The sequence below is a fragment of the Pteropus alecto genome, unplaced genomic scaffold (genome assembly GCF_000325575.1).
Source record: "Pteropus alecto unplaced genomic scaffold, ASM32557v1 scaffold106, whole genome shotgun sequence".
NCBI classification, from domain to species: Eukaryota; Metazoa; Chordata; class Mammalia; order Chiroptera; family Pteropodidae; genus Pteropus; species Pteropus alecto.
The window spans coordinates 511982-535001 of record NW_006442103.1 but is presented as its reverse complement, the minus strand read 5'-3'; the positions used below and the strand labels follow the sequence as shown (position 1 = coordinate 535001).

Here is a 23020-nt window from a genome sequence, read left to right as displayed (position 1 = left end):
AGATCCAGTCAGGTGCTAAAAAACAACCTGATGTTATAGCTGGCCTTTTCTTTTTAAACACTAAATTAATATATTAGTGGTTTCCCAGTGTAACAGCTGCAAATAGTAAACGCCTCACGATTAGGCTGTTTGCATGGATATTAATAAAGCTATCAGAATCAATATTCTGAAGGGGGGGACCCATTATAATGTAATCAATCACACTCATTAATTATTCATCCATTCAGCTAATATTTATTGATCATTTACAGTGTGCTTGATACCGGAAGGGCACTAAGTAGAAAGCAAAACCAGACTCGATCCTTGCTCTTATAGTATATTAGAGAGGTTGGCATCTTCACAGTGGTTTTAGTGTTAAGGTATATGTGTTCTGATTCTTTCAGTGTTGTTGATTCTCTTAAAATATAGAGTAGTTCTTCCTCGATTAGCATAATTGATTGTAAGTGAATTCCACACCACAACAACACCGGATTAACTGTATTATAGATATAGATTTGTAAATATTACACTTCAAAGTTGTTCTGTAATTGTTAAATCTTATGACCTGTGGTCATTTGTGGGAATGTTTAATTATGTTAAATCAGTAGTCTCTTCAGATCTATATTTTACTCAGTAAAAATTTTAATGTGAGAAAAAAGGCTTCCTTATTGAAGATTCTGTAAACAACCTTCAGTTACATACATTTAATGTCATGTTATAATTTGAAAAGATATAACAAACTGAGGTGCTTAGGTTGACCTGTGAAGGGTGGGATTGAAGTGAATTTCAAAGCATGACCCTAAGCTGGACACTGGGCACTTACGTGTGGACTGTCACCATTAGTGTTGACAACAGTTGAAGGAGAGCATCATTATTCCTATTTACAGTTGAGGAAATTGAGGCTCAGAGAAGCCGAATACTTTGTCCAAACTCCCTGTGGTAGCAGGTTGGGTTCCTGGGAAGTGAACTTTGAGATGGCGGTCAATACGGCCCCCAAAAAAGAAAGGGGGAAAAAACCACTTTTTGGGAAAAGAGGAACACTGTCACAAGAAATTGAGCCGAAGCATGCACACAAATGAGATGCACCCAGCCTCTCTCATAGGACAGTGTTAGATTAGAGGCCTAGTGAACTGCATTCAGGAAATAGACAAGCTCTCCCTCCAGCCTCCTGACCAGCTGGGGTTTTTGTAGTGGGAAGCAGCCAGGCTCTTGTGCTCTGTGCCTACTGCGGGGTTCCTTTCAGTGGAAGGAGCCAGGGAATTAGTGGAAGGGGGAAACCTCGGAACTGGCATCAGATACTCTACCTCCACCTCTCCCTCAGCCTCGCCCTGGGGCTTTTGGAGCATGCTGGCTGGAGGTCTTTCCCACAAAAGATTGAGAACAGGTGGTCACTCCAAGGTAGGAAATGCCTTCGTTCCACTCTCTGGGACTTACTACCGCCTGTCCCCTGTCACAGTTACTTGCACACATTTGTTCCCCTTGCTTGAGGGTGGAGCCCTCTCTTGCTCATCTGTATTCCTCACAGGGCCCAGCTGAGATCCTCTTTTCCCTGCAGTGGTATTTAATGGATGTGTGTGCAGGTGTGGAATTTTTTCAAGCTTTCTCATTGGTGTTGGATTCTGTAGGACTGACGGAAGTGGAATCCATTCATTCTCAGAGAGAGAGGGGACCCACATGGTTAGTCCAGTCTCTTCAACATGCAGATGACAAAAGTCTTTTCCAGAGTGGAGATGTAGTTGCCTGTGACCAACTGCCAGACAGGCTCGCAGGATCCCGTCCTCAGGCTCAAACTAGAGACTTGTGCCTTCTCCCTAGTGCTGTTCCACCCCTAGCCATACCACCTCTGTAGGTCTTTTAATAAACCTGTCTAGACCTAAGGTCACATCCTGGCATGCTCCAGAGCCTGACTTCCTCGCTAGTACACTCCTTAGGAAAAACCAGCTTCACTTGGCTACTCTAATAACGATCGCCTAAAAATATACTAAACATTATTAGAACTGTCCTCAAGTAGACGCAGATGGGAATTTACCTATGATGAGCACAATTTAACTTCAATGTTCAGTTAGGGGACTGTGGTTTATCTGCCCAGGAATAGCAGTCCTGTCAGGTTTTGCATTTATGATGGACCTGCCCCGTGTCAAACGGAAGAATATTGCAGCATCATTTTTACACTGCTGTCGGAAGACAGAAATGCAGTTGGCATTTTAAAAAGTGAAGTAGTGCTTGGTGCTTGACCTGTGATTCAGAAAAGGCATTCTTATTCTGTGGGTTTTATTTTAGTCGAATGTATGGGATCTGTATCTCATGTGTGTGTTTCTTCGCTCAGGGCACTGCTACTGGGCCTGGCCAGTAACCATAACTTGAAGGGGGTTTCTCTCGATCTCAGCAACTGTGAGGTAAGAATGCCTGGACACTAAACACTGGAAGAGATAACAGCCTCAGCATCGCTTTGTCTTTTTCCTGGAAAAAATGTGATACTGTGATTTCAGAGGATGTAAATTAAGCAGGAAAACATATTATAGAAGTTTCTAATGTTCTGTATTTTGCAAGTTTTATTTATAAACAGCTACAGGATCCCCATTCAGAAAGCATTCAAGTGTGTTTTTAATGACTTTTGTTTTAAAATCCTCATTCTTGGTGCCAGTTTCTTAAGTATTTCATGATGAAGCCTTGAGATGTAAAGCCATTATCATGAAAAGTGTAACGTACAGCATTCCTTGCAGGGGGGAAATGTGTATAACCTAACTTCAGGTATGAAAGAGAATAATGATCATGTCATTAATTTTATTTTTTATTACCTTGATTTAAAACAGGAAAATTAAGATGCTTCTTAAAATCGTAGCAATTCCAAACACTTCCTGTCAAAGAACTCATAGAGAAGAATTGAGACTAAAAGCCTCTACATTTTAGAGGGACCTGAATTTTACTATCTTGACACTTTTAGTTTGTGCGGAGATTAGTAAGAAATTTCCTGGGTACATTCACTGGCCTCTTCAGAGCCTGACTCTACCCAGCATGTCGCACTTGGTCTCTTTTCGGGGCAAGCAGTGGAAGTCTTTCATTCCTGTTCCTGGGCCTTTATGCCTGCCGTCCTCCCTTCCCGGGCCCTCTCAGAACACCCCTCCACTTCCCAAGGCCTCCCTCCCTTCAAGGATCTAACTCAAGTCCAGTTTCCTTCACACCTGCATCATCAGACTCTAGGGTTTGATCCAGGTTTGGCCCTTACTAGCTGTGCAGTCCTGGATGAATTAGCTGATATCACTTAATTTCTGTATCTGCAAAATAGAGACGATAGTGCCTCTCCCTGTGAGTTGTTAGGAGGTTTAAAGTAATTGGTCTTTGAAAAGTGCTTCATAGAGTATCTGGGACAAATAAGATTGTTTGCTCTTGTTTACATGTCTGTTGCTCAGATTTCTTTTCTGACTGCATCAGCCCTTTGTGACCTTGTTCTTTTCTGGTTGCTTAATCCTTAATGATGGTGACATGCATTTGGACGCTGACGACTGAGTGCCTTGCACAGTTATTAAATTGGCTCCTGTAGGCTTTCCCAGCTAGGTCATAGCTTTCTGGAGGACAGTATTTTTGTCTTACTTTTTTGTGTTTCTCTTACCTCCTAACAAAATGCTAAGCACCAGGCCAACACTCTGTATTGAAGATTAATGCTTTACCTCTCTGAAAATACTGGTAACTGACAAGTCTGAAATCATACCATACAAATTGTTAGTGGAGAATACTTTTTTAGAAATTTCGACTAGGGTGAACACCACCTGTGTGAGAATACTTTTTTAGAAATTTCGACTAGGGTGAACACCACTAGTCATTTTGTTAGGGAAAAAACTCCTGCATTGTAAAATTTTTGTGTGAAAATCAATACTTTTTTATTGATTAAAAAAGGACCATCAAACAGAAACCAACTGGTAATATGAATTATTAGTTTACCAGCAGTTTATTAAGGGTAATGCCAATAACAAAAGCTTTTTATGGGGAGAGGGTTAAGAATGGAGATGGGAAGGGTTATTCCATCAAAAAAAAAAAAAAAAAACCAAATTGGTATAAACTTGATTGCTCTATCAGATCAAACTACTAATTAACAATGACCTATATGTGGTTTTACTCTCCTGATTAAATATTAGAACTACTACCAGTATAACATCTTTAATTTAGTTCTGTGATCAAAACTGAAGTAGATAGTGGTGTTCATCTGGTTCCCACATGTAAAGATGAGAAACTGAGTTCTAAAGAAGCTGAAATAATCATGCTCCCTAGAGGCAAAGCCATAATGAAAGTACACCCTCCTAATTGTTGTTAATAATAATATTGATAATTGTTAGAATATTAAATCTGATTAGATAGTCTCTTAAATAAGTTGATAAAGGCCATATGCCCAAAGAACACTGTGTTTATTACTATATAGCTTGTTTTTTTAAAGTCCTTTGGCATCCTATTGGGAATACTTTCAAAGACAACGTTATATTAAGTAAGCTATATAAAATCCACATTTTTATAGGTCAAAAATGGCAGACTGTTGGCAATTCCATATGCCAGTAGGTAGTAGACTTTTTCTTTTATAAATTTTTCTTTTAAAGGAGGAATCCAGATCAAACAATTGCTCTGTGATGGTAGGACTGACCATTACTATGCTCATAATTCCAACTTCATATTGGCCTTTCATTTGTAGAGTGTAGGACAAAGTAATACTGCCGATGGGGAACCTTTAAAACTATCTTAGTACTGTGTTCTTCTACTATCTTATAGCTGGACTCACAATACTGGTGACCACTTTTATAAAGTTATACGTTATATTGCTGCTCATGAAAATTAGTGAAACACAAAATTATTTTTCTAAACTAACATGTCTCATCACCTTTTTTTCCTTAGGGATAGATGTCCAAATTTAACAGAGTTTCACTTTATTCATCTCTGTGATATAATACACCTTTTTCTTGAAAGGTATTTGGGCCTACGATATTATCCATGTAGAATGCTTGGCACTTTGAGTATTAACTGCTACTGTTTAATCATTTGGTACTTCAGAGTTTAGATAATGCTCTCAGGAAAAAAGCTTTCACTAATTTGGAAGTTTCAAATTACACATGTGTCTTTTTTTTTCCCATTCATTCTCTATTTAGTCACAGTATACCCAGTCCTCTCTACTCTTAGCATGCCAGTCAAAATCATGAGGGAATTCAGCACTTAACTTTCTCTCATGATCAGATAAATTCTTCATCTGTGGTGGCAGTGAATGAAACTTCTCCCTGACAACCTAGTCATCTTGGGAAGTCATTTCCACAGGGTTGACTTACTACAGATGAGGGGCTGACATACTTGAAAAGAGTTTAATGTCTGAGGCATAATCTTGGCTGCTTCTGCTGTGGGTGCCATGCAAGTTCAGTGCCTCCTACAGGTGCCTCTAGTACAACAGTCTACCCAAGCCATGGCGCAAAGAACAAATATGAAATACCTTAAAGTCTTTTTATATTTATAAAGAGATAATTAGTTTATTTTAAAGAAGCTATTGTCTGTTGATTAATTTTAAAGTGAGGTTATATGGGTGTCATAGAAAGTAAATGACTATCATCTGAGATGGTGGGTGAGTTTATTGGGAAAGAGAGAGGAAAGTAGCCTTAAATAGAAATTAAAAGTATGTAGATAGGAAGCTTAGAATAACTTTGCTTAAACAAATTATTTTTGATTTTAGCATATGCTGGTTCCATTGCTATTCATTCTCACCTTTCCTCATGAGTCGTCCTCGTAGTATTTTGGAGTATTTCTGTATTCCCCTGAAAGAGGCGTTTTACATTTATTAATTTGAATGAGAGAGATTTATACTTTATGCTGTTTTTAAAAAGTATCATGCAGTTATTTAGAAATTACAGAGTTACTTTTCTACAGCACAAACACTATTGTTATTTGGAAACTTAAATCCCAAATTTTGGGCTGTATTCTTTTGGATCTTTGAGGGCTAATCTAACAAGCACTGATATTAACTTTTTATTTACAGATAAGTTCTATATTTAGAGAAAAAACTTCTTTGTTCCCTAAGAGGTTTCATATTAATTATGTTATCACTTCTCTTTTTCCTTGGTCTTTTAGCACCAATATTTAATTTTTTTTATTACAATTGACATTCAATATTATTTTATATTAGTTTCAGGTGTACAGCATAGTGGTTAGACATTTACGTAATTTACAAAGTGATTCCCCTGATAAGTCTAGTATACCCCTGACATGATACATAGTTATTACAATATTATTGATTGTATTCCTTATGCTGTACTTTACATTCAGTTGACTGTTTTGTAACTGCCGGTTTGTTCTTTTTAATCCCTTTACCTTTTTTACCCAGCCCCTCAACCCCTCCTCCCATCTGGCAATCACCAGTTTGTTCTCTATATCTATGAGATTATTTGTTTTGTTTATTTGCTTATTTAGTTCTTTAGATTCCACATATAAGTGAAATCATATATATCTTTCTCTGTCTGGCTTATTTCACGTAGCATAATATCCTCTAGGTCCATCCATGTTATTGCACATGGTAAGATTTTATTCTTTTTAATGGCCAAGTTATATTCCATTATATATATGTACCACTTCTATATCCAGTCATCTATTGATGGGTACTTAGGTTGCTTCCGTATCTTGGCTATTTAAGTAATGCTACAATGAACATAGGGATGCATATATATATTTTCGAATTAGTGATTTGGGTTTCTTCAGATAAATATCCAAAAGTGGAATTGCTAGGTCATAAGACAGCTCTATTTTTAATTTTTTTGAGGAACCTCCATACTGTTTTTCACAGTGGCTGCACCAATTTGCAATCCCACAAAGCGTACACCTGGGTTCCCTTTTCTCCACATCCTCGCCAACACTGTTTGTTGATTTACTGATGATAGCCATTCTGACAGGTATGAGGTGATATCTCATTCTGGTTTTAATTTCTCTGATGATTAGTGACATCGAGCATCTTTTAATGTATTTATTGGCCATCTGTATGTTCTCTTTGGAGAAATGTCTATTGAGATCTTCTACCCATTTTTTATTTGGATTGTATTTTTGGTATTTAATTGTATGAGTTCTTTATAAAAACCCCTTATTGGAATCATTGGCGAATATTTTCCATTCAATAGGTTGTCTTTTTGTTTTCTTAATGGTTTCCTTTGCTGTGCAGAACCTTTTTAGTTTGATGTAATCCCACTGTTTATTTCGTCTTTCGTTTTCCTTGCCCGAGGAGTTATATCAGAAAAAAATGTTACCAAGAGCAACATCAGAGAGTTTACTGCCTATACTATGCTGTTTTCATTACTGTAACCTTGTAGTATAGTCTGATATCAGGTTCGATACCTCCAACTCTGTTCTTCTTTCTCAAGATTGCTGTGGCTATTTGGGGTCTTTTGTAGTTCCATATAAATTTTAGGAGATTTGTTCTAGTTCTGTGAAAAATGCCATTGGTGTTTTGATAGGAATTGTATTGAATTTGTAGATTGCTTCGGATAGCATGAACATTTTAACGATGTTAGTTCTTTCTATCCATGAGCACGATATATGCTTCTATTTATTTGTATCTTCTTCAGTTTCTTTTTTCAAAGTCTTATAATTTTCTGAGTACAGGTCTTTGGCCTCCTTGATTAAATTTATTGCTAGGTTTGTTTTTTTTTTTATGCAATTGTAAATGGGATTGTTTTCTTAATTTCCCTTTCTGATAGTTTGTTACTGATGTATAGAAATGCAACCTATTTCTCAATGTTAATTTTGTATTCTGCTACTTTACTGAATTAATTTATCAGTTCTAATAGTTTTTGGTGGACTATTTAGGGTTCACGGTGTATAGTATTATGTCATCTGCAAATAATGACAGTTTTACCTCTTCCTTTCCAACTTAAATAACTTTTCTTTTTCTGGTCTAATTGCCGTAGCTAGGACTTTCAAGTAATTTCTTTTCTATAAGAAGATAGCTCAGAGTATTCCTGGGAGACAAAAGAGTATCATAGCAAAGGACGGACACTTTGGAATCAGAAAGACCCCTTTTGACACCTGGCCTAGCCACTTGGCTTGCCAAGTGACTTACCTTTTTTCATTCTTCGTTTCTCACCTGTGGAGTGGGGGCGAGACTAGTTTGTGGGGATGGTACTGGGCACAACACTGAGCCTGGCATATGTGAACCATAATAGGGGGAGGAGAAAGATGACTACAGGAGCCTTATTTTTAATGTAAGACATTGCAGCATAGGTCAGTATTGCCTTTCTTAAAAATGTATTTAGAAGCTTTAAAATATTCTGTCTTTACAAAAACTTTTTTTGAGGATTGTCTTCAAAGCTAATTTTAAACCTTTTAAGAATTTGCTCTTCAATCTATAGTCACAGCTGACTTTTGACACAAAACAGCATTACCCTCTTCAGCCAGACCTGCCTCTGAGTGGCCTCTAGCTGGTCCTAATTCACTTTCAAAGAGTGAGGAATTAGCATCTGTGCAGATGTTCAAAGAAATGTGTGTATTTCATTGCCCTCAAGGTTATTTTGAAAGAAGAGTTTCAAAGCTGTTTTACATGTTAGTACTGATATTGGTTTTTTTAATAGATATTCTCTCCATGGACTCATCTACCTGAAAGGAGGCAATGGGTCTATGGGTTCTGGCCCATTTTTAAAAATCTTACTAGTCTTACTTCAAGAGAATAATAGAGAAGTGTCAGGAAAATCTCTGGTGCTTCAGAGAAAATGGAAAGGCTAATTATAGCTAAGGATTGGCTGCAGGTCTGATGTGGAAGTTTATTTTCTTAAGGGGAAACTTGTCTGCACATTATCCATGATTTATTGCAAGGTGCTTTACTGATAAGTAGGTGAAAGAGCACCAGATACTAAAATTTGTAATGCGTAGTACATTGCAGCAAGTGAACAGAAATTTTTGAAGCAATTCCATTCGATTTGATAGTCATTCAACCAGGCTTTGAGGTGTGAAGGCAGGTTTAGCATTAGTGCTATTACCTTTACGTATCACTTTCCTATTAGGATAGAAAAGGAATGAAAAACAGAAAATGCTTCACCACAGGAGGCATATGTGAATCAGTGTGATACATGCAACTGTCACCTCGGGAGTGACTGTATGTATATATACCTTTCTTAGGTTCTAAATTGCTTTTTGGCATCAAACCCTGTGTTAAGAAGACATTTTCAACTCGATCTTGTCAAACCATATTTTGTCCTTGGAGAAACCTATGTGAGAAAATTTCCCATGATAAAAATTATTATTTTTAAATTAAAATTGGAACTCCTATAGAAGAAAAGTGATAATTTTATATTTAAATTTGTGATATTTGCCACATCTTTTTAAATGACAAGTGTTCTTAAGGAAGGAAAATGAATTATTAAAAGTTCTCTCTAGATTTTAATGTATTTGCTTTCCTTTCCACATTATGCATATGTGAGTATTAAATATAACTATTCACTTAGAACTATAAGTAACATCTGGAATATTCCACCTTCCTTGAGTGAGAGGACACTTTTCTCTTGAAAGAAATGTGATTTTATTTTTAACATTTCATAATGTCTTTAGTGATTCAGTCACATTTACTTCTCTCTGAGCTTGCTTTCCTTTAAACAATGCTGGTGTGTGGGATCCAAATGATGGTAATTTAAAAACCAGTTTTACATGAACACATGCAGACACAGCCTTTAATTATACAAATTCATTTAAAAGGAATTTTTATTTACACTAATGGAAAAGCTTTTACTGCTCGGGTAAAGCTTTGTGTTTGGGGGAATTTTAGACATCATATAACCTTTGATTCAATGAAACGTTCTTGGAAACTGAAGATTAGTATCTTATTTAAATTTTTGATTTTTTGGTGGGGGGCAAATTTAGTTGGAAGTATTTTCTCTGATTCTTTGCTGTTTTATAATGTGTATTGATAGACTTTAGCTTCTCTATTCTTACTCTACTTACTGCCCATAACATTTTTTGTTTTTTCTCCTTGGGCTTTCCTTAGCTTGGCCATTGTGTAAGTACTATATGAATTGATAAAATTAGCACATTATTAATTTACTTTATTTTTTAACAATTGAGAAATGTTAGTTTTATGAGTATGTGCTACAAATATTGTACTATCAGTCAAAAGTTTTTATAAAAAACAGATTTGAGCACTTAAATGTCACTTTGAAATCTGTAATAATCATATTTTCCATTATCTATAAATGGGACATATTACTGTATTTTATAATAATAGAGAAATTTTCTTGTAGAAATTTTACTTCTCACAGAGAAATTGCCAACAGCAAGTAATGAAATCATAAAGACTTTATGCACTTATGTTTATCTTCTCAAAAGTACAATTTGTTTTTCATGCTCAGAAAATCAAATTATGTTTCTTTGAAGCATTTGCCTAAATTATTTCTTGCTTTACCTTTGACACAGTCTTTATATACATTCATTTCTTTAACTATTAACAAACTGTGACCTGGAACAGTGCTTCTCATAACTCGTGGTGAATAACCTGTTTTCTTTTTTTAAGTTTTTTAAGTTTGCAAAAATGTAATAAAAATTAATTATTAGAAAGATTTAAGATATAGAAAATACAAGCTCTTAATTTTTATTAAGTGTAACAGACCTGAAATTATTATTACTAAGGTTTCTAAAATATTTATAGTCAATTTCTGTACTTAGTTTATCTGAGACCAGTAACAAACTGTAGACTGCCACTAGTCCAAGGACCACACTTTGAGCAGCACAGTGCTGGGGACAGTGTGCAGTGGTGTGATAAGATGGGCTTGAGAGGGCATTTGGGTAAGCCTGAGCACTCCTGGAAAACAGCTAAGTGTAGTGCGATGGGCCTGCTCACTCTTGGCCACAGTTAGGGCCCTTCAGCTGCGGAGTGGGAGGAGTTTTGGTTCCCCTGATGTGTGTAGACCAGCTTCCAGGGGAGGTCTGCCTCTGAGTTCACTTCAGGCCCTTTGGAGTAATCTGTCGCCTCAAAAAGTAGGATAGGTTGAATTTAATGTATCAACTGACATACTCCTAAATAAAGGGCGATCCCAAAGATCTGTGCATAATTCTGCTTAACATACCAGCAGCCAGAGAACTGGTAGTTTTTGGTTGGGAGTACCATAAAAACATTGTATCTAAAATAGTGAATTAAAGATTCTTTAAATTATTACATCAAAACTTGAGCAAGTGGAAAATAGCACCATGTAGTATCAATTTCGTATAGAAGTTTATATAAATTTTAATTTTCTTAAGTGAATAGAGAAAAGCTACCATGTTCCTTAGTATAAAATAGAATCCCAGTAAATGATAATTTCTTTTCTCCTATTAGATAGTAATTTTGCTGAGCAAAGGGGCCATAGATCAGGAAACCTTGCATTCTGCACAATGCTGTACACATAGTAGGAACTCAAATAGTTGCTGAATGGAAAATAAAAAGATTCTGACCTCTGTAAAATATGATTTTAGTTTCATCGAAAAAGATGAAAAGTAATGAGTTTATATAGTTTGTCTTTCTTTTGGTATAAATTAGGTAATGAGATGAGATGAACAACTCTTAATATTGCTATAAGCCAACCATAATACTAATATTTCAGATTAATCTAACATCTTTTTCTTCTGTGGCTCAGTGCATTTGTGCAAATCATTTTGTAACCACCTTCAACTGTTTACTCCCTGCTTTATAATTGTGAGCCCTCACACCATTTCTGTAGAACAGTTAGGGATGGGTCCTTCCTGGATTGATTGACATTCAGAGTTAGTCTTTCCTGTCTCCTTTGCTTGTTTTGATGCTGCCTGGTGGAGAGTTTTTTCTTGAAATCTGTAATAATCAAATAAAGTAGTAACATTTTCTCATGTATAAAAAGGATTTGTTAGATGTCCCAATGAAGAACGTTCTTGCGCGTTGATAGACAGTCTTGCCGATGGTGACCCTGGGTTGTCTCCATCTTCATTCTGTTTCTTTTTCTAATGATTTTTAGGTTGATGTGGTATGGCAAACAGCAGCAATGACGAGTGATTGGCTCTTTGTAACTGGTGATAGCTTTTTTGGAGTTGTTAAGTTTTCGCTTTTCCTTTGGTACCTAGTTTAAGACTATATCTATCACCTGTTTTTAATGTTTTAGCTACATAAGGTGACACCTGTACCTTGTGTTTGGTTTATGTTTCTCTAGCTGAGATCGGGAGGCGCACAAGTGTTGGAAGGCTGCATTGCCGAAATTCACAACATCACCAGCTTAGATATCTCCGACAATGGTAAGTCAGAAATCAGTAAAGAGAAGAAACAGAATATTATTTGAAGCAAGTTAATAAGGGGAAACTCATCTTGTAGCCCAATCTAGACAACACCTTTATAAAAATGTTATTTTACTGCTTATCTAATAGGACTTTTAAATTTAACAATGGAGTTTATTTATGGAATAAATCTGTGCCAAAGTCTTACTAAGTTGATTCCATGGCCAAAAATGCAAGGTCTGTACAGTAAATTAAAAAAAGCCATTTAAAAAAATAAGTACATTGATAAAGGTCTGAAACTGACCTTTAGCTTCTTGCTGATAATAAAGTTGAGCCCTTATTTATTTTTCAGACACTTGTTTCATTAGCATCATTTCTGCTGATTGTAGTAGCAGGAGTATGACCCTGTTACATTTGCACAGACAACTGCAAATACCTACCAGTGAACAACATATTACAATCTTCTCGTAACAAGTGATGGGAGAGTTGAAACATTCTGCCATTCTCCACTCACAATTTCCACTGGCTTTATTTAGCCACTGATTGTGTAAGAGAATGTAGAGAATGAGTTTGTAGAGAATGAGTTTATCTCTGAAATAATCTCAGGAAAGTCATCCAACTGCATGTCGCCTTTGCTTAATTGTGTTCCAGTTAAGTTCACATGTGTTCTGATTCTCCACCTCCTCTCATCCTTTCCAGGTTTAGAGTCTGACCTATCTACCTTAATAGTGTGGCTCAGTAAAAACAGATCAATACAACACCTGGCATTAGGCAGAAATTTTAATAATATGAAATCCAAGTAAGAGTTTTGAGTTTTTTTATATGACAATGATGAAAATAACCAGCCTCCTGAAAACTTTTGGTTTGATTCCACTGTCTACATCTTTAAAATCTCTTTAGAAATCTGGCACCTGTGTTGGACAACTTAGTACAGATGATTCAAGATGAAGAATCAGTGAGTATTATTTTTAAAAACTTTTGCCTAAAGTCTTTGTTACCATTCTTACTAGTTATTTCTACTGGGTTAATACTGATATGCTTTCAAATAATTTTATCTGCATATACACTTTCTATTGTTGTTTTTTAAGAGGAATAAATGCTTGTGCTTTAGTACAGCTATAGAAGGTATGTAAAATTTACCTACTCTTCACTTGATTCAACTCATCACTAATTAAAGGTAGCTTATAAGTAATAGATTAAAAGATATAAATTGACTCCTAAGCCCATCTTTTAATAAGCCTTATATTTTCTAAGGCTAATCTGCAGGCATGAATTATTATAATATATTGACTTTATGACCTTATTTCATGCTGAGAAATATCACATTGTTAATCTTAGTTTCATCTAGTAATTACACAGAGATACAAGAGACTAAGAAAGTTGTCCCCCATCTAAAATTGCTTCTTGAGCTCTAGTAATCCTTCTTATATTTTTCCCCTTTAGTTGCTTCTGGCCAAGAATTGGTTCGGGGTAAAGAAATTTAATTTCAAATATCCTATTTTGCTACCTTCTTAAGAATGTACTAGAAAAAAGGAAAAGATATATTGTGGACAAAATAAGAAGCACTAGTGTTAATTCATTTAAACCTGGTGTGTCACACCTTGCATTTACTAATGCTCTTTAAGATTTTATCTCTTTCCTGTCTTAGTCCTATTTGGCTGTCAGAATCAGCTTTTATGGTTCCTAAAATCCAGATCAGTTTGTATTCCTACTATGAAGATTTGCATTGCTCATGTTTGTGATAGCTACTTTTGTGGGGCATAAGACTGATTTCCTATATTAATCATGTGAGATATGTCACATATTTAAAAAGTAAAATGGTCCCTTTTGAATTCATATGGGATAGTAGGAAATTCTGTAAACTAACTTTTCCTGAGAAAGCCGAAGGGCCAAGGGAGATGGGAACTAGAACTTTTCCTTGCTTGCCCTGCTTTACACTGCTTTGTGGAGAGAACATTCTGTTCTCCTGCCTCATCATTGTGTGGATATAGTTTCTAACTTGTGGGCTAGAAATGAAACTCATTATTATTTAATGAATTCAAGCACTTCTCTCTGTCCTCATTTACTAATAAATCCTATATTTTGTTATTCTTGTAAAGTCATTAAAATTAGGGTCATAATTAGGATGTAGTTTACACTTTTCAGAATATAGGCTATTCGTTTTACGTATTTAATTTCATTTCATACTACCGTGCTTTATTTACGATTCTGATTTCCCAGTATAGGCCCAGTTTTAAAAGATTGGGTAAGTGAATGTTGCAGAATTATATTTAATATTTATCCCCAAATATTTGTTTCTTAGCATATATTTTAGGAAAATTTATATTTTATGAAAAATATATTTGTTTCATGTTTTGCTTATTACACAAGGGTCTTCAAACTCCTTTTCTGTAATTTCGAATCTTGCAAAGATAATCTTGATACTTAAAACACACCTAGGAAGATATTTGCAGATGGTAAAAACTTGCTTTGTAAATGTGAGTTGTGTCAAGTTATAAGTTTGAGTTAATGTGCTACTAATAATGTGCACTGAAAAGCTTTTTATGTTTGTGTCATCAAAAAAGTAGATGGCTTTTTCAAAAAGCAGTTGCCATCAATTTTTTTTATTCTGAATCAGTAATGTGTAAAATAATTTTAAATGATCAGATGTTGAGTCTTGTGACTATAAAAATTCCACCAATAACTGGCACAGTAGAGCTCATTTTTTGTTTTATTTTTAAAAGGTTTTGACATAGATAGTTATTTTTGTTTTTTGTTTTTTTTATATTCTGACCCTATATATTTTTTATATCCTTGACAGCCAAGGGAATACTTTATTTGCCCAGTATTACACATTAGGTACACTTAGAAAACATAGACAGGTATGGGCTCCAGTGTCACCTTCAATTGCAGACAGTGGTTGTCAGGGTGCAGCTCTCAGTCCTGGGACAGTAACATGGAGGGGCCAGGATGACAGGGAATCTTATTTTGAAGTGTTACATACAAACCTATGTTATAATCAGTAGAACAGAATGTGTTTCTCCTGAGAGTGCCTGCAGCAAGGAGAACAAGTCGCAGATAAGCATGTTCAGCTATGAAAAGAAATAGTAAGATTTCAAATAGTAATGTTACAAGGTAGTACAATAAATCAAGAAAGGATGACCTTATAAATATGCATGTAATTCAGGTTGTGCTGTTTGCATTAATGAGTCTGCCTGTTATTTTTAAGTATTAACTGGGGTGTACTTGAGTTTGAACATAGTCCTGAAATTGGTGCTTTCTGGCTTGGAGACTTGGCAGTTTTCCAGTATTGGGAAGAAGCTGTAATATATCATTTTCGTAGCAGTTGAATAACGATTATTGAAATGATGAGAGATTTGATTACAGCTTTTTATTAAAGCGACAGTGCCTTTGTTTTCACTTAAAACATTTTCTTGAGTCTGAAGCATATTTAGTTAAGTTTTTCCATTTACTTCAGTGTAGGATCTTAAGAGAATTGAAGCAACCTCACTAAACCTGCTAGAGTCTAAGCACATGTAGGCTTTCGGCTGAGGTTTTAATTGCTTTAGCACTTACCATGCTATTTAACTTTTAAAAGTTTGATTCTAAGTAATATATTACCTTTTGATTTTACCATAGATGTACTCAGTTTAGAAAACATCAAATTTGGGCAGTTAGGACAATAAGTATAGTCCCTTGATAAAACTATAACTAAACTCAGAATGCTGCTTTGTGGATATCTGAGTCTTGAAATCATTAGCATCCTCGTCCTGAGTCCTGCAGCCATTCGGCAGATGTGCCTCAAATAGGTGTGCCTTTGGAAGTCAATGTTTAGTGGTTGAATGGACAGAGATACACCCTAGGCTTTTTGTGGGGGATCATACAGACCACCAGGCACATCTTGATAGCTCCAGTCCCACAAGCCACCATAGAACCTTGTCATAGATGGCTCTAGAAGCTGTTTCCAGCATCCACCTCTCTGTAGGGTCAGAGCTACTTACGGAAAAGCAGATAAAACTGTTCAGTGTAGCTAGGTCAGTGCAGACCACCTTGGGTAATTGAAAGACATTTGTATCCACCAGGGATGTCTGAATTCTGACTTTTAGAGCCACATTGGTTCAAGTCCTGGAATTCTCATGTCATTAAATCAGTTATGGTGTAATCAAAGATTGCAAATTCAAATGTCCACAGGGGTAAGAAGGCAACATAAGTAAGTAAAGTTACCAGGGTGTAAGTAGGGTGCCCTAGTCATTTTTTGGTCGGATATACAGACCAAACAGAGCTGCCTCCAGGCCGAGTGGCTATCAGTCTCAGGCTTAAATGGACAGTGAGCAGTTTGGCTTAGATTCACCATATAGCTTATGGTAAAAATAAGGTTACCCATTTTAGACTTTTTCTTTTTAATTGTAGGTATATTTTCTGATTGGTACTTAAAAGGTAAACCTAAGAATGATGATCAAAGAATGTAGGATAAGCTAACAGAGGCACTGTTGTGTAGGGTTAAGTGCATAGAATCTGGAACCAGGCCATCTGGTTCCAGCTCAGCTACTTTCTGACTATGTGACCTCGGTTGAGTTACTTAACCTTTTTGTTTCTTATTTGGGAAATGGGGATAACAATATCTAACATAAAGATACCTAAGTATTGGGTTCCTGGGAGGATTAAATGAATAAATACATGTAAAAACCTTAAACGGTGGTTCAACATAGTACGTGTTCAATAAATGTCAGCTGTTACTAATCTTGGCTGGTTTTTATTTCACATTTGTCCATTAATAATTTAAGATGTCATTTCACCTTGCATGAAAATAAAATGAGTAAAAAGGGATAAGGCAGCCATACTGAAGGTAAGAAATTTTTACGTAGCATTTTTATTTCATCCTATATTCCACTTCAAAACCTGGCATTTGCCACTCTTTGTGTCTTTTCACAGCTTCTCTTAGAGGAGAGGCGCCCACTATCTAGCATGAAAACACAAGCTCTCATGTTTGATTCCAGAGGTCCATTATGCCAGAATCTCAGGTCCCATTTATCAGTATGTTTTAGCCATAAGTTTACAAATGAGGCACTTTGAGCAGTGGGTTCCTCCCCTTGATGATTCTTCATGACGTGGGTCATCGAGGATGGTGGCTGCTTTGATAAGCCTGTATGCATGTTGCCTGCTATTTCCTCCACAGCCTCTGCAGTCCTTGTCCCTGGCTGACTCGAAACTCAAGACCGAGGTCACCATCATCATTAACGCCCTGGGAAGCAATACCTCCCTGACCAAAGTGGACATCAGTGGGAATGCCATGGGAGACATGGGAGCCAAGATGCTGGCCAAAGCTCTGCAGATCAACACCAAGCTCAGGTACGTGGGCCAGGCCCTGGGCCCTGAGGTGCATGCTCATTCTAAGGAAGCCCTGCAAACGATGCCGTCCAACGAGCATCAGAGAGCTGGCTGTGCCGAGGTGGCTGAGCTTCCCAACAAGCCACCTGGGAAGAAGAGATGACAGTTTCAAGTCTTTTGTCAAAATACTGGGGAGGATGTTCCCAAATTTAGACATAGTTACTCCTCGAAGCTTTTGTCTTAAAGATTCCCACTGGGAGGTGAAATCTGATTGAGAGCCATTGCAATTTCCTTTTAATGTTCGTGTTAACACTGGCCAGTGGTGGGGAAAGGCAAGGGGCAGCAGAGGAGGGTCTGTGTCAGCGTCAAGTGAGCAGAGCTGAGAAGGCAGCAGGAGCAGCAGGAGGGCTTTTCCTGTACTTGGTATGAGGCCAGCGTCTTGTCCTCCCTCCCCACTTCTGGCCATAGAGAGACAGAAAACCCAAGGGGTACACAAGGTTCACTGGTTCAAAGGAAGTTCACACTGGGTGCTGACTGCTCTCTTCAGTGATTTCCATCCATGTGCTCCCAAGATTGGCTTTCCTTAAGAACTAGCTATGTGGTAACCACTTTCCTTTGGGACTAGCTCCGTGGTAACCATGCAGCTTCTGTCATTCAGACCTGGGTTGTCCATAGTCCAAAAGTCTTGTGAATGAAGAGTTAATTCACATTACTTCCCAAGGGCTCTGTCCTGTTCTCTTTGCTCTCCAGTGTAAGACAGAGCTTGAACCTTCTGTCTAAACTGAAGCCAAAATCCCAAACCTGCAGCAGTTTCTTTGAAGGTCAGTAATATGTAGAGAAGGTCATTGAGATTAGGAGTTAGAGATTGTGAGTCTGGGATCATCCAGACAAATGGGAGCCATTTCGTGTATCAGGTGTATTGACAAATCCTAAAGTATCTGTGAAGTATTCACATTCTGAAGGTAAAATAATACTTTTCTTCCAAAATGGGTTTTGTGTTTAAAAAGAAACAACCTCGTATTTATAGTAACTGAGTTTTTGCCAGCAGAATGAGGGGGATTCCTGACATAGCTGATCATACCATGTCAGGGCAGCATTAGAAAATATGTTGAGATCCCCTCTAGTTGTTTAGAATGGAAAAGTCTTAGTACCTAGAATTCTTTTTGTTGGACACGAGACTGCTTAGCATCTTCATATATAATTTCAGTCTCAGAAGTGAATACTAGACTACCACTGGGAGAAAAAGAAGTCAGGTTTTAGACTTTTTTGGCCTAGTAAAGCATTAATGGTTAGTGAATGCGTGTACTGTTCCTTTAAAAAAAAAATTTCATACTAGAGTAAATGTGTGGGGAAATGATCATCCTTGCTTTGTTTGAAACAAGGTTACACACCATTTTTTGCTAACTTAAAGCCATTGTACTAAAGTACCTTGACAGTGTTGCCTGTAAGATTTGTCTTCATTGAGAGACTTATTTCCTCCATTCCTAAGTGTCTGATCATTTCTGCGATTCGGTTTTTGAACAGGACTGTTATATGGGACAAGAACAACATTACTGCACAAGGTTTTCAAGATATAGCTGTTGCTATGGAAAAGTAAGTTTTCATTAGGACTTTTTTCTGAAAAAATACCAAGATGCAATGTTGTTTGTGTGATCTGTGGGGTAAAAGAAGTAGCCGTTGATGGAATCTGAAGACCAGAGTCCGAGTTAGTCTCTGCTCACAAGCCATGGGACTTGGGAAGACACGGACTTTCTTCTGGTGTGAGTTTCTGCACCTGTAACGCGAGGGCAGATGCATGTTCTGCTGGAGACCCCACACGGTTGTGAGGATTAGAGAGCACCGGGAGAGGCTGGGAGCCTGGCTTCCTCCTGTGGTTTCACAGTCTATTTCCACTGGGTCTTGCCTTTTTGTCCATTATGATAACTTTGAATCCAGTGGTAAGAAGAAAGCTGAGGCCCAGAAAATTTTAAAAAAGTGAAATTGACAGATGGCAAGCCTGGAGCTAACTTGTCTCATTCTAAAATGCTTTCTTTATGACCTTAGTAACTAGAGTCTGCAATTATTATTTATTGTCAAATTTACTTCCCAAGTAAACCAAATGAAGAAATCATAATATAAACATGGCTGGAAAAAATGCTAGAAATCTGGTTCTTTCTGAGGTGTTCAATCCTCATATTGTATTCTAAAGGTAGAAACGATCAAAGCATTGCAGATGAGAGGTTACAAAATGTGAATGGGAAATAAGAGGCCAGTAGCATGGAAGTCAGTTCCTGGAGAAGAGGAGAGGGTGTTCATTCTTTTGTGTTTTCCCAGAATTCCCTCCATGCATGAACCTGGAGCTCTCTTGTCCAGTTTAGTGCTGTGGATACAACCCTAGACCTGGAGTTAGAAGCCCTCCATTCAGTCCTCGGCTTTGTCACAAATAAGCCTATGATACTGAACAAAGCATTTTAAGTAGATTATCCCTAAGTGTCTTCCAATTCTAAATCCCATGACTCTACTATAGCCAGGAAGTTCAATTTGCTGCCGCCAGAGGCCATCACTAAACATGGGTAAGGTAGTTTGCACCATCCAGTCACCATAGCTCCCTCTCTCTAGAGCCTTCTATGACTATGGAACCACCTATAATTACTCCTCTTCACCACAAAACCTCCAAATGGAAGCATTTATTTACAGTAGCTTCATTTGAGTGCTAATGGCACAGTTGCCACCCTGATAATGTTGTAGACTGCCAGCCCCGAGTGGTCTTTGTGAGAAGCCAAGGGCACACACATACCCAGTCTTCACCATTTCCAGATTGATGGTTGGGCTCCCTGGATCATAATTTGTTATGCACGGTGTGTTCCAAGATGCCAGTGGTTCAAAACCACATTTGGTTTCAATAAACTCTACTGGTCTGTAGCATGATCAGATTTGGATGAGGGAAAGGAAATCTTCAAGGCTGTGAAAAAGACCTATTATCTCATAGTTTCAGTTCACTGGCTCTTAAACCAAACAAAAACAATTCTGCTGAAGCAAAGCTAGGGAAAAATTAAAATTATAGATAGAACGGCCTTTTCTTTGGGTTATTTTACATTAAGCCACTTTATAAGTTGGACTGGATGGAGAACATTTTTTCCCATTTGATAGTACTTATCTAGATTACTACAGCTATTAAGATGATTGTTTATCATTTCTTCATCATTAGAGCCTTATTTTAGGAAGTAGTTGTTAAGGTACTTTTTCAGTAGAAGTCATCTAAATATTCATAAAAATCACATTGTGAGTGCTGTTTGTAGCAGGGTCGGGATCAAAGGCTGGAGTGCAGATTCAGTCTGTGTTTTCCTCATACCAAGTGACTCTCTCTTGCACTCTTGTGTCTAATCAGCTGGTCAGCCATGGTGAGATAATGTGAACACAGGACTCCTGGGGGTTTCATTTGATGTCCAGAGCATGGGGGTGATCGTGTTTGCAAACTGCAGAGACCTGCAGCGATCAGGGTGTTGAGCCAGGCAGGAAACTACTGCCAGCAACTTTTCTGAAGACAATCCTTTGTCTTGGACTTGCTCATTTAAAGGAGCCCAGAGCCTGAATAGACTATCTTTGTGGATGCTAATGTAATGTCCTTGCTTTGTAAGCACAAGTTTTGTTTCGATTTTTTATTTTTCCTCTAACAGTTTGGGTTCTAGCTGTCACCATAGCTACCGTGCTGATCTGGTACATTCAGATCTCCCAGCGACTAAAGCCCAAGCAGCAGGCTGATACTGGGCTTTCTTTTAGGCTTCCTCTCAGTCCGTCATTCCAGTCCCAATTTGAACATTCCATCCTTGATATAATTGAAAACTGAAAACAAAACAAAACCACATTCCTGAAAGTTGTGTCAGTTTCGTCAGATTTCCTGAGTTGATGAGGTCCCTGTGGTGCTGCCGTGTAGACACTGGTCTGCAGTCTGGGGGCCTAAGATGTACTGATCATTCACAATTTTCTAAGACAGTCTGACAACCATCTTTTGGGATTTTAAAAGAGCGATGAGTTAAGGTAATAGGGTATTTTTAAACAAACATTATTTTCTCCTTTTTCTAGGAACTACACATTGAGATTTATGCCAATTCCTATGTATGATGCTTCTCAAGCCCTCAAGACAAACCCTGAAAAAACAGAAGAGGCTCTGCAGAAGGTATTGAAGAATCAGTAGTTTAATTGTAATAAATTCACATTCAAATTGAATTATGTTCATGATACTTCTGGACATACGAACAGTACTTTGTATTTTACAAAGCTTTTTCACATTACCTCATATTCTTAGGATCATGACTGGCATAATGCATAAATGGGGAAGGAATAACATTAAACTGAACCTTGTCATGGAATTTAAGTGGAATAGAGTAACATCCTTATGACATCAACATGCCAGAGCTTAAGCATAGATGACTTCCTGTTACCCTTTTGAGAACTGTAGACCTGAATGTCACCTTGTTCAACCTCCCTCCTTCATCCTCAACAGACAGAACCTTCCCTCTCTTCCTCATCAAAAAATTTAAGTTATTACTGTGATCTTCCTTCACGTTTGTCTGTGGATATGTCTAAATCCAGACTCATTCCCACATCCTTTCTGGCAAACCCAGAGGATGAAGGGTGCATCCCCCTTCAGAGTCCAGCCACCATGGTGCCTTGACCCCACCATCCTCTGCCCTGTGCTGGAAGCTTGCCCCATTCCCTTGCTCTCCTGTGTCTTTTTCCTTCTCTTTCTATGGTTATGGTTACCTTTCTCTCCATTTTTAGATATGTTCAAATATTTCCTATTCGTAGAAGCCTACTTCACCTTGACTATTTGTCATTGGGGAAAACTTTTTTCCCCTCTTTGTGCTCTCTCCTTGGTGATACAACCCTCCATGCTGTCTCCCAAGCTTGGCTTTCCTTCCTCATGCCTTCCTCAGTCAGTCAGTCACCACAGTTACAGATTCTAGAGCATAAATTTCTTCATTTGCTCTCCTCCCTCTATTTCTATGAAAGATTCCTTCGTTCATACCTCAGCACTCTCACCAGGATTATTGTCGCATTTGCCTCCTCTTATCTATTTTTCATATTGCAGTCAAAACTTGCCATCTAATTTCATGATGAATTTGAATGGACTAAAACCTCTAATCCACCCATTCCTAGTGGTTTTTGGGAGAAAGCCTGACCTCCTTAACATGGCATGAAATTTTGCCCAGAATTGGCCTCCTATTCCCCTCCAGCTTCATGTTCTACCAACCATGATGCTTTGTTATGCTCAACCTCTTAGAACATGTTAGAAATACAAATTCTTGGGCCTCAGAAACTGGACTGGGACTCAGCAGTCTGTGTTTTCACAAACTCTCCTGGTGATTATGAAGTTTGAGAATCACTACTCTAATTTAGATGGTACTCATGCTTTCCCCACTATCTTGCATGTCCGTGAGATTGAAATTAAGTGTCAGCTCATCCAGGAAGATGTCTCAGAGTCCCCTTTCCCCACTAGGTAGATTGTCTTCTCATAATTTCCTCTGTCACTGGCCTTGTGACATTG

At 37.6% G+C, this 23020-nt stretch overlaps 1 protein-coding gene across 7 annotated transcripts in view; it reads left to right on the top strand.

The window, feature by feature from the left end:
• The window catches only part of CARMIL1 (capping protein regulator and myosin 1 linker 1), a 262767-nt gene that overhangs the window by 156684 nt on the left and 83063 nt on the right, over window positions 1–23020 (top strand). For all 7 annotated transcript variants that reach the window (XM_025052169.1, XM_015595507.2, XM_015595506.2 and 4 more), the window contains 7 exons: window positions 2306–2375; window positions 12126–12207; window positions 12886–12985; window positions 13087–13141; window positions 17342–17514; window positions 19018–19086; window positions 21556–21649. In XM_025052169.1, the coding sequence (XP_024907937.1) occupies window positions 2306–2375; window positions 12126–12207; window positions 12886–12985; window positions 13087–13141; window positions 17342–17514; window positions 19018–19086; window positions 21556–21649 (643 nt within the window). The remainder of the gene's footprint in view (window positions 1–2305; window positions 2376–12125; window positions 12208–12885; window positions 12986–13086; window positions 13142–17341; window positions 17515–19017; window positions 19087–21555; window positions 21650–23020) is intronic.